General features: G+C 52.0%; 1 protein-coding gene across 3 annotated transcripts in view; it reads right to left on the bottom strand.

The window, feature by feature from the left end:
- LOC310788688 (RNA binding protein fox-1 homolog 3-like) overlaps nt 1-12,500 on the bottom strand; it is a gene marked incomplete at both ends in the record, with an annotated part of 173,482 nt that overhangs the window by 6,915 nt on the left and 154,067 nt on the right. For all 3 annotated transcript variants that reach the window (XM_083650229.1, XM_083650228.1, XM_083650227.1), the window contains 3 exons: nt 2,125-2,183; nt 7,236-7,275; nt 11,037-11,169. In XM_083650229.1, the coding sequence (XP_083506355.1) occupies nt 2,125-2,183; nt 7,236-7,275; nt 11,037-11,169 (232 nt within the window). The remainder of the gene's footprint in view (nt 1-2,124; nt 2,184-7,235; nt 7,276-11,036; nt 11,170-12,500) is intronic.

The raw sequence follows: 12,500 nt of genomic DNA on the forward strand, positions 1-12,500 counted from the left end.
GTTCTAGAGCAGAACACAAGACGTCTGCTCAGATGTGCGTTTACTGCGGTGGTTAAATCCCCGATCGTGTCTGCCTGGGCTGGGCTATCAGCTAAATTCTAACTTTGCTGAATGGATAGAACGGGGGAATTTACCCCACCCTGACCCCGCCCCCAGCCAGGCTGAGCCAGCTAAACCAGCGTCTATGACGAGACGTGGCCTCAACCTATGACACTAGGTGCAGGGGTGGAGAACAGGAAGCAACTAATAAGCGGTTAAAACAACATCTACAGACAAAGTGAAACAGTTGAATTGTTTAATGTGAACTAATACGCTCTTGAAATGTTACACATCCTCCATAGATCAGGGGTGGGCAACTATTTTTCATGGGGGGCCACATGAGAAACCCAGATTGTTGCCGGGGGCCGAACAAATATTGTCATGCCGTAACCCATGGATGGGTAACTTTAATGATAGAGAGAGCCACAAAAAATGTCCTCGCTACCAGGTTTTGCTGAGGGCCGAACGGCGCCAGCGCGAAAATTTGGGGCATTTGAAGCCAGGTTTAGAGGAATAACTCATTTTAAATTAACAATTGTGATGTCATTATTCAGTCTTAACCACCAATATTTGATCCTTTTTTCACTCCTATGTCACCACCTGCTCTCCCTGCAGGGCTTGAAATTAACTTTTTTCACCACCTGCCAATATGGCTGCTAGATTTCCCAGTTCCCAGTTCTTGAAATAAACCAGAATATGAGTGGGTTAATTTAAGCATAAGTATCAGTAAGTGGCCCGGCATTCTCAAAGCCTGTGTTGAGGGTCACACAAGAACAAAAATGCACTCTTGAAGCTAAATAAATCCAAAACCAACAAGTTAATTATTTAAATTTCTACTTCAATGTAGAACAGTAATTTCTTACACATGAGATTACTTTTAGCCTTTTAGTCATAAATATTATAAGATATTCCATATTCCAGACTGAAATGCTATAACAGAAGAGTATTGGCCAGAATGACATGAACATTTGGACACTTATTCAGCGGGTATCTTGCATGTTGCGTTCAGGTGCACTGTAATTTTTTTTTTTTTTTTTGCAATTCCATCGCGGGCCACACAGGTGGCACCCGCGGGACGTATGTTGCCCATGTGTGCCATAGACTCTCTGTAGGTGGACTATCCAAATAAATAAAGGGTTCTCTACAGAATATAAAAGACTATATATTTTGAAAATGTTCATGAGGGGATCATAATTGATCAAATCCAGACCCTATCGAAGTTTGGACCATTGATCTGTAGCTTTTTTTTTTAAAGGAATACACTGATTATTTAAATGAAAACACCCTCTGATTCTCTGTCACTTTTCTATATCATCAATCTGATATTTCAATGCAATCGAGCAGTTGTGTTGTAATTTACATTTTTTGGTGTCAACACTTTCCCTCAACCTGTCTCGCCTGCTTCTACTGCAGTTAGTTGGATCTCCTACATTTCCCAGAATGCCTTTCATCAACCCTTGGAGAAGGGCGTCGAATTGTTGCTGTCAATTAAAGGTGGAGGTATGGGGGTATTAGTTGTATTGTGGCTGCATTGCATTCTGGTATATTGAGGCTACTGTCAGTGGAGAAACTAGTTGCGCTGCCTCTTCAACATTGGATTTCTGTTGAACATTGGTGCAAAATGACGGCTCTAGCAAGACGCCGAACGCGCTCTGATTCTGAGGACCTGACTCCACACAAGCTGACGTTTACTGTTGATGTTTTACATCGCTGAACTCTTTCTATCATCAAACACCATTGAAGTTAGTGTCAATATTTCAACATGACATCACAGTGTTGAGATGTGGCCATTTTTCCATGGGAAAAATACAAGGGACCCAGAAATGCAAGAGATACATGATCAACAGCTGTTCATTTGAACAGTGTCTAAGTGTTTTAGGATTAAAAAAAAAATCTTGAATACCACTGAGTTTAGATGTGTTACATAATTATTCCAATATTGATTTATGATACTTATTTGTAATTAATGACCTTTAAGATGAGCTATTATTGAGCTATGCTACACTATATCCATCCCTTGGCCTTGTAAAGCGTTACAACCAGATTAATTTGTCTCTGTCTTATGAAAGTGATTGTGGTTCTCACCTGTCACTGTAGGCAGCAGTGGTGGTGGGCTGGGCATATCTGTATGCTGCATAGCCACCCTGTGGAAATATCACAGTGTTAATCAATGATCAAGCACACAACTTGCCCCCGCGCTTCATTGAGAAAGGTTAGGTATTAGAGAAACAAGAAAACAACAATACAGACTATTTGCCTTACTACTTAAATGTCAGCGCACAATATTGTGACCATCCCCTCTACTACAGATTCCCCCCAGCTGCAGGATGCCTCGCAGACAGCCAGAGGGCGCTGTTTGATATATGGCGTATTGGAAGGCCAGTAGGATGAATGATGTGCTGAGAGACTGGGGTACTGGGGGGAGCTGGTCAGTGTCAAGCCAGCAGCAGCGGCACCGGCACCGGCACCACACGGGCCTGTGCGACGCCAACAGCCCATTTTCAGGTGGAGAAACGCTCTCCTGCTCTGCTGCTGCATTATTGAGGAGACGTTCTCTTCCTTTACACCAACCCCCCGGCTCGCAAATAAAGTAAGAAGGCAGAAGACGGTTGGAGCGTTGGGGAGTCAGGAGCGTTGGGGAGTCAGGAGCGTTGTGGAGTCAGGAGCGTTGGGGAGTCAGGAGCGTTGTGGAGTCAGGAGCGTTGTGGAGTCAGGAGCGTTGGAGAGTCAGGAGCGTTGTGGAGTCAGGAGCGTTGTGGAGTCAGGAGCGTTGTGGAGTCAGGAGCGTTGTGGAGTCAGGAGCGTTGTGGAGTCAGGAGCGTTGGAGCGTTGTGGAGTCAGGAGCGTTGGGGAGTCAGGAGCGTTGGAGCATTGTGGAGTCAGGAACGTTGGGGAGTCAGGAGCGTTGTGGAGTCAGGAGCGTTGTGGAGTCAGGAGCGTTGGAGCGTTGTGGAGTCAGGAACGTTGGGGAGTCAGGAGCGTTGTGGAGTCAGGAGCGTTGGAGCGTTGTGGAGTCAGGAGCGTTGGAGCGTTGTGGAGTCAGGAGCGTTGTGGAGTCAGGAACGTTGGGGAGTCAGGAGCGTTGTGGAGTCAGGAGCGTTGTGGAGTCAGGAGCGTTGTATTCATTTGCCAGAATGGGAAAGGAATTAAAGAGCTCATTGTGGAGTGCTGCTATTACTCTCTTTGAAAAATGAAGCTGTTCTCCTACTGTTTTTCTATTAGTGCCAGTAGAGAGGGTGCCCATCTGCGTCCACACGCTGGATAGGTGGCTTTTAATAATGCATGTTTTCATTTATTTTTAAACTCGAGGGGGGGAAGATGTCCGACGGAGAACGGGTGCGCAGAAGCGACGTTGACGTCCGCCGCCGCGGCTGCACGTAAATCGGGTCAGGGGGGCCGCAGCGTTTGAACCCCCCCCCCCCCCTCCTTCGTTCCCCTCTGCGTTTTCCATGGGGACAGGAAGTCACGGCGCATGAGGCAGATGACTTCCTGCGGGACGGCCATGCCTTGGGACTGTGCTGATTACAGCAACAGCCTGAACAAACATGGGCCAATAAATCACTCTCCCACATTGTCAAATCCTGCACACAACAGTACAGCACATTTGTTATTTTGTCGTGCCGAGTGTGTGTGTGTGTGTGTGTGTGCGCGTTTGTGCACGCGTGTGCACTTGTGCGCGGGCGCTCGCTCGCGTGTGCTTCTACATGTATGTGCATGCATGCATATGCATCAGCGCATGCAATGTATGCAGTGTACATCTGGGTGGACGCCTTCCTCCTTCTCTGATCATGTGTTCGCACTGTGGTTCTCCAAAACGTTTTCCACATCAAGGGAACTGACACAAATTAGACCATGTCCCCCATCTGATCAGATTTTGTCCCATGTCCCCCATCTGATCAGATTTTGTCCCATGTCCCGCATCTGATCAGATTTTTGCTTTTCTTGTTGCACTGTTCTGTTTTATTATAGAACGTATATGAAACCCATGACCAAAATAGTCACATATCCTGTCATTTTGTTACTTAATGTATGGATGGAATTATAGTGAAAATAAATGATTCCCCTTTTTTGCCCCACGTTGAGAACCCCTGTGTTAGCATGTGGTCCTGTGTTAGCATGTGGTCCTGTGTTAGCATGTGGTCCTGTGTTAGCATGTGGTCCTGTGTTAGCATGTGGTCCTGTGTTAGCATGTGGTCCTGTGTTAGCATGTGGTCCTGTGTTAGCATGTGGTCCGCTCTTCCAAACAGACGCTCTCAGCAGAAGTGCGCGGGACACGGGCGGCGGCTCTTTGACAGCGTGGCAGTGTTGCACTGAATGATTGCGGGGGACAGAGAGGGCTGAGGGACTGCTTCCTCCCGGTCAGCGGGGACCTTGGAGGGGGCGCACTCATCCAGGCTGAAGCAGTGCAGTGACCGCTGCCAAAACTAATGGCAGTAAAGCACCGCGGGACGGCCTGACGGGTTGAGCGATGGCGGCGACCTGGCCGAGCCTCGGTCAAGGGAGGCGAGGGGGGCAGTGAGCGCGGGGCGGGGCTGGAGGTGGGGGGGCGCGCGGGGCGAGGCTGGAGGTGGGGGGGCGCGCAGGGCGAGGCTGGAGGTGGGGGGGGGGGGGGGGCGCAGGGCGAGGCTGGAGGTGGGGGGGGCACGCGGGGCGAGGCTGGAGGTGGGGGGCGCGGGCACGCGGGCGAGGCTGGAGGTGGGGGGGGGCACGCGGGGCGAGGCTGGAGGTGGGGGGGGGGGGGGGCACGCGGGGCGAGGCTGGAGGTGGGGGGCAGCGAGCGTGGGAGACAAACAATATCACTTACTGCCCGGCCCGCCATCTCCTCTGTGGCGGTGGGTGTCGCTAAGTAAAAAGCCGGTGAAATACAGTCCTATCATGCAGGCCGGTGTATCAGTCATATATAGAGAGAGGCAAAGTGACCGCCTACTTCCTGCTTCAGCACTGTACCAGAGATTTTCATCCGCCATTTATTTTCCCATAGACATTTTTCGTAAAATGCTTATAAAATGGTTTTACTTCGTCGAACCAAACGGTTCAGCCAATGCTATAATCGGGAGAGACCATAGAACATTTCACTCGGACCAAAACTTAAAAAAACAACACAGAAAAAATATTTTCTTTAAATCCGAGATTTTTTAAGTTTTTGGTCCGAGTGAAACGTTCTATGGTCTCTCCCGTTTCTAAATATATCTGAACCGTTTGGTTTGACGAAGTAAAACTATTTTTATACGCATTTTTACGAAATATCCATGGGAAAATAAATGGCGGATGAAAATCTCTGGTACAGTGCTGAAGCAGGAAGTAGGCGGCGGTCACTTTGCCTCTCTCTATATATCATGCAGGCCGGTGTATCAGTCATATATCAGCAGGGTTCAGCAGTTTGCGTGTGTTTGTATGCAGACGGGGTGAAAGTGAGAGGCTCTCTGCCCACACTGTCATCTGGCTCTCTCAGCAGACACAAAACACACAGCACATTCAAAAGGGACAAATTACAGCCCCTCCCCTGACGTTTGGACTGATGTCAAAGTGGGGCAGCGTGGTAATTCCAGCATTATCTCCACAGCGGCCATGCTTTTCTCTGTCAAGGGCAGCGCGCAGCGAGGGCCGGGGCCCCTGATGTGACCCTGTCTCTGCATGGACAGCTCCAGAGGGACCCGGCTAATCCCCTTATCTGCAGCCCGCGCCTCTTATCTGCTGCACCAAGAACCCGCCCCACTCAAGGCCCCGCACACGCCCCCCGGAGGCCAGGCAGGGCTATCCCAGCCAAACCCCTTTGAGCACACACACACACACACACACACACACACACACACACACACACACTCTCTCTCTCTCTCTCTCTCTCTCACACACACACACACACACACACACAGGGGGTAACGAGAGGGGAGGGGCCGTGTGAGATGAGCCACCTCAAAAAACCCAGACACATTTGAAAGGAGGAGGCGACCTGACTTGACACGGGACACTGAGCCGGGGTCTGCCTCACTGCCAAAGTCTGAGATCATAGCGAGGGAGAGGGAGGAAGGGAGAGGAGGGAGAGAGAGAAAGAGAGAGGGGGAGAGAGAGAGAGAGTGGGGAGAGAGAGAGAGGGGGGAGAAAGAGAGGGGAGAAAGCAAGAGAGAGAGAGAGAGAGAGGGGAGAAAGAGAGAGAGAGAGAGAGAGAGGGGAGAAAGAGGGAGAGAGAGAGAGAGGGGCGAGAGAGAGAGAGGGGAGAAAGAGAGAGAGAAGGGAGAGAGACAGAGGGAGGAGAGAGAGAGGGGAGAAAGAGAGAGAGAGAGCAGGGAGAGAGAGAGGAGAGAGAGAGAAGGGAGAGAGAAAGGGGAGAAAGAGAGAGAAAGAGAGGGGGAGAGAGAGGGATGAGGGAGGAGCTGAGGGGGTTTTAAATGTTATTGTGGGGTTTCTTGGCACAGCAGACAGAGGGCCTAATCGACGCGGGCTTGGCAGCGCGGCTGGGAGAGCGTTGGGTTCTGCAGAGATCACGTTCTCGTCTCCAGGGCCGCCCTTTTGTCTGCTTTACTTGTGTTTCAGCTAAGCAGGCGAGGAGCAGAGCCAACTGTACTCACATAGATCTCTGCACCATAGAGCTAACTGTACTCACATAGATCTCTGCACCATAGAGCCAACTGTACTCACATAGATCTCTGCACCATAGAGCCAACTGTACTCACATAGACCTCTGCACCATAGAGCCAACTGTACTCACATAGACCTCTGCACCATAGAGCCAACTGTACTCACATAGATCTCTGCACCATAGAGCTAACTGTACTCACATAGATCTCTGCACCATAGAGCTAACTGTACTCACATAGATCTCTGCACCATAGAGCCAACTGTACTCACATAGATCTCTGCACCATAGAGCCAACTGTACTCACATAGATCTCTGCACCATAGAGCCAACTGTACTCACATAGATCTCTGCACCATAGAGCCAACTGTACTCACATAGATCTCTGTACCATAGAGCTAACTGTACTTACATAGATCTCTGCACCATAGAGCCAACTGTACTCACATAGATCTCTGCACCATAGAGCCAACTGTACTCACATAGATCTCTGCACCATAGAGCCAACTGTACTTACATAGATCTCTGCACCATAGAGCCAACTGTACTCACATAGATCTCTGCACCATAGAGCCAACTGTACCCACATAGATCTCTGCACCATAGAGCTAACTGTACTTACATAGATCTCTGCACCATAGAAGCCATCTTGGTACACCACCCTGCAGAACGAGAGGGACAAACAGGGGAGAAAAGTGTTAGCTGATTTGCCTATACTGAATTGACTCTCAGCCCCTGACATTTTGGACATGTCCCCCCTGTGAGTGACTCTCAGCCGCCTGACATTTTGGACATGTCCCCCCTGTGAGTGACTCTCAGCCCCTGACATTTTGGACATGTCCCCCCTGTGAGTGACTCTCAGCCGCCTGACGTTTTGGACATGTCCCCCCTGTTATTGACTCTCAGCCCCTGACATTTTGGACATGTCCCCCCTGTGAGTGACTCTCAGCCGCCTGACGTTTTGGACATGTCCCCCCTGTGAGTGACTCTCAGCCCCTGACATTTTGGACATGTCCCCCCTGTGAGTGACTCTCAGCCGCCTGACGTTTTGGACATGTCCCCCCTGTTATTGACTCTCAGCCCCTGACATTTTGGACATGTCCCCCCTGTGAGTGACTCTCAGCCGCCTGACGTTTTGGACATGTCCCCCCTGTGAGTGACTCTCAGCCGCCTGACGTTTTGGACATGTCCCCCCCCCTGTTATTGACTCTCAGCCGCCTAACGTTTTGGACATGCCCCCCCTGTTATTGACTCTCAGCCGCCTGACATTTTGGACATGTCCCCCCTGTTATTGACTCTCAGCCGCCTGAAGTTTTGGACATGTCCCCCCCTGTGATTGACTCTCAGCCGCCTGACGTTTTGGACATGTCCCCCCCCTGTTATTGACTCTCAGCCGCCTAACGTTTTGGACATGCCCCCCCTGTTATTGACTCTCAGCCGCCTGACATTTTGGACATGTCCCCCCTGTTATTGACTCTCAGCCGCCTGAAGTTTTGGACATGTCCCCCCCCCTGTTATTGACTCTCAGCCGCCTGACGTTTTGGACATGTCCTCCCCTGTTATTGACTCTCAGCCGCCTGACGTTTTGGACATGTCCCCCCCTGTTATTGACTCTCAGCCACCTGACGTTTTGGACATGTCCCCCCCTGTTATTGACTCTCAGCCGCCTGACGTCTTGGACATGTCCCCCCCCTGTTATTGACTCTCAGCCGCCTGACGTTTTGGACATGTCCCCCCCCTGTTATTGACTCTCAGCCGCCTGACGTTTTGGACATGTCCCCCCTGTTATTGACTCTCAGCCGCCTGACGTTTTGGACATGTCCCCCCCTGTTATTGACTCTCAGCCGCCTGACGTTTTGGACATGTTCCCCCCCTGTTATTGACTCTCAGCCGCCTGACGTTTTGGACATGTCCCCCCTGTTATTGACTCTCAGCCGCCTGACGTTTTGGACATGTCCCCCCCTGTTATTGACTCTCAGCCGCCTGACGTTTTGGACATGTTCCCCCCCTGTTATTGACTCTCAGCCGCCTGACGTTTTGGACATGTCCCCCCTGTTATTGACTCTCAGCCGCCTGACGTTTTGGACATGTCCCCCCTGTTACTGACTCTCAGCCGCCTGACGTTTTGGACATGTCCCCCCTGTTATTGACTCTCAGCCCCTGACGTTTTGGACATGTCCCCCCTGTTACTGACTCTCAGCCCCTGACGTTTTGGACATGTCCCCCCTGTTACTGACTCTCAGCCCCTGACGTTTTGGACATGTCCCCCCTGTTATTGACTCTCAGCCCCTGACGTTTTGGACATGTCCCCCCTGTTACTGACTCTCAGCCGCCTGACGTTTTGGACATGTCCCCCCCTGTTACTGACTCTCAGCCGCCTGACATTTTGGACATGTCCCCCCCTGTTACTGACTCTCAGCCGCCTGACGTTTTGGACATGTCCCCCCCTATTATTGACTCTCAGCCGCCTGACGTTTTGGACATGTCCCCCCCTATTATTGACTCTCAGCCGCCTGACGTTTTGGACATGTCCCCCCTGTTATTGACTCTCAGCCGCCTGACGTTTTGGACATGTCCCCCCCTGTTATTGACTCTCAGCCGCCTGACGTTTTGGACATGTCCCCCCCTGTTATTGACTCTCAGCCGCCTGACGTTTTGGACATGTCCCCCCTGTTATTGACTCTCAGCCGCCTGACGTTTTGGACATGTCCACCCCTGTTATTGACTCTCAGCCGCCTGATGTTTTGGACATGTCCTCCCCTGTTATTGACTCTCAGCCGCCTGACGTTTTGGACATGTCCCCCCCTGTTACTGACTCTCAGCCGCCTGACATTTTGGACATGTCCCCCCCTGTTACTGACTCTCAGCCGCCTGACGTTTTGGACATGTCCCCCCCTATTATTGACTCTCAGCCGCCTGACGTTTTGGACATGTCCCCCCCTATTATTGACTCTCAGCCGCCTGACGTTTTGGACATGTCCCCCCTGATATTGACTCTCAGCCGCCTGACGTTTTGGACATGTCCCCCCCTGTTATTGACTCTCAGCCGCCTGACGTTTTGGACATGTCCCCCCCTGTTATTGACTCTCAGCCGCCTGACGTTTTGGACATGTCCCCCCTGTTATTGACTCTCAGCCGCCTGACGTTTTGGACATGTCCACCCCTGTTATTGACTCTCAGCCGCCTGATGTTTTGGACATGTCCTCCCCTGTTATTGACTCTCAGCCGCCTGATGTTTTGGACATGTCCCCCCCTGTTATTGACTCTCAGCCGCCTGACGTTTTGGACATGTCCCCCCTGTTATTGACTCTCAGCCGCCTGATGTTTTGGACATGTCCCCCCTGTTATTGACTCTCAGCCGCCTGACGTTTTGGACATGTCCCCCCTGTTATTGACTCTCAGCCGCCTGACGCTTTGGACATGTCCCCCCTGTGTTTCAGCCACAGAACCAAGTCAAGCGGATATTTGCATGGTGGAAAGGAGGAGTGATGGAGGCGGGACCGGGGTGAGTCTACGGGGTCAGCTCGTAGCGGCTTCAGCGCGCCACAAATAATGAATGACATATTAAGGGGGAAAAGCGCAACCATTTCACAATCCCCGTCCAATTTTCTGCTCTGGTAAAATTGTTTGTCTTTCCAGGCGCTGCAGTACTTGTCAGGAGGGACGCTGCTGCTGCTGGTGGTGGAGGTGGTGGTGTAAGAGGGGGGGGAGGACAAAGGCAGGCAGCGAAGGAGCTCCGTCACGTGACGCCCCTATATAAATCAAGCAGCTGCCATCAGTAGCAAAGGGCCCCAGAGTGGGAGGGAGGGGGGGGGAGGGAGGGGAGGGAGGGAGGAGAAGGGGACGCGGGATCTCCAGGTCCCAGCATTCAGCAGCAGAGTCGACTCTCTCCCTCTGCAGTCAGACGGATCCTGATCTAATCACAGATAGACAGCTATACCTCGGCCCCTGGCCTGCCTCAAGTCAGACCTTCTCCCACGGCCACACAGCCCCACTGCTGATAAGAGACGAGTGCGAGACAGGGCTGCACAAAGCCAGGAGATCAGCACAGGCCCTGCTGGTCACAGTCCAGTGAGATCTGCCCAGTAATACGCTATCTCGCCTCCTCGCTAGCTTCTCCCTGTGGCTTTGTTAGGTGCGCCTTTGTCAACAGCACAACGCAACAAATGTAAGGAGAGGCAGACACAGTTTAGGCACACGCACACAAGATGGAGACACAAATACAAATATGTGTGCACAAACTCCTAGCGTGCACGCCCACACGTGCACGGCACGCCCAACACGTGCACGTGTGCCCACACGTGCACACACAGAAGCACACACTCACAGATACATAAACGCAGAACTCGAAAAACGTCTGAGTTGAGTTTGCTCAGTTGTTAGCGTCTCTTCAGAACAGAGATTGGGGACTGGGGATACTCACGCTCCGTAAGCCGGGATGGGTGGCGGTGGGGGTGCCGTGCGGAACGTGTTGTACACAGCCCGCCCCCGGCCTCGCAAGTGGGCGCCCCTATAGGCCACCGTAGCCCCTGTGGCAGGGTAGGGAAACCCTGTTACTGTGGAGGAGGGAAACACACACAGGAGAGAGAGAGAGAGAGAGAGAAAGAAAATGACTTTCAGAGAACATCCTCGACTTGGCATTGCTTACCTTATGACAGAATGCATTAGAGAGAGACGTGTGGCACTGCTTTCCCTATGACAGAATGCATTATGGGGAAGACAAGGAAACAATAGATTTAATCTTTTCTAGGTGCGCCTCATCGAGCACTCTCCCCTTCCCCAGCCCGCTGCTTTGTGCCGTACTCAGCAAGGATCCACATTTGCTGTACGCATCCTTCCCCCGTGCCTGGCGAGGGGCAGCCTTGAAGCATAGGCAGGTAATGGATGCAATAGCACTAGTTTCGCACCAGGGCGTTTGCATAGTTTAGACACAATGGGCTAGCGAGCGACGAGGGAGGGAGAGGAAGCGCGCTGGTGGTGGGGGGGGGGGGGGGTAGAGGGCGTTTCTAGGTGCTGGCGAGAGACAGGTGGGAGGTGAAGGTGGGCGGAACAGCCTTCCTGGATGTGCACAGCCACCCCGAGGGAGGAGCCGAGCAGATGGGCCGGACCCAGGGCCCCCGAACCCCGCCGTGACCCGCCCCCGTCTCGAAAGCCATCCGGGGACCACCTTTGGCCAATCACACGGCTTGCGTCTGTCCTCTCCGACTGGTGCATGAGGATGGGTGCAGGGGGAGTGGGGTCGGGAGGTTAGGATGGGCGAGGGTCTGTGCGGCGGTGCGACTAAGAGTCGGGGCGGTCGGCATTTAGAGGACGGGCGACGTGATCCTCAGCTCTCTACCTAACCTTCAATCAGTCCAGTCGCCTTCTGATTACGAGCGCCGGCGCTGCATACAAACATGCTGGTCTCTCTCTCTCTCTCTCTCTCCGTACAGGTATCTCTCTCTCTCTCTCTCTGTCATGATTAAACCGGCCTCCTCTACTCCAGCTATCGAAATTCCCCCACACCTCCTACACCCCCACACCTCCTACACCCCCACACCTCCTACACCCCCAAGTCCATTCCATCACAACACAGCTACCCCCATCATTCCTATTATTCTTGATCCCCAGCAAAAAAAAAAGAAGAAAAAAAAAAAAGCGAGCCCCCCAACCTAAAAAAAATCTCTTCTCTCCCGCTCTTGATTTATTCATTACCATGACATGTTTTGGCTGAATTCATCACAGGCCACTTCAATTTCTCCACTCTGGGATCAGTGTGTGACGGGGTGCAGTGAAGCTCCTGTCTTGTATTTGGCTCTGTGTGTGTGTGTGTGTGTGTGTGTGTGTGTGTGTGTGTGTGTGTGTATGTGGAATGGGTGGGTGGGGGTGGGAGGGGTCTTACACGGGT

The sequence above is a fragment of the Poromitra crassiceps genome, assembly GCF_964638095.1.
Source record: "Poromitra crassiceps genome assembly, chromosome: 13".
In the NCBI taxonomy this organism is placed as follows: domain Eukaryota; kingdom Metazoa; phylum Chordata; class Actinopteri; order Beryciformes; family Melamphaidae; genus Poromitra; species Poromitra crassiceps.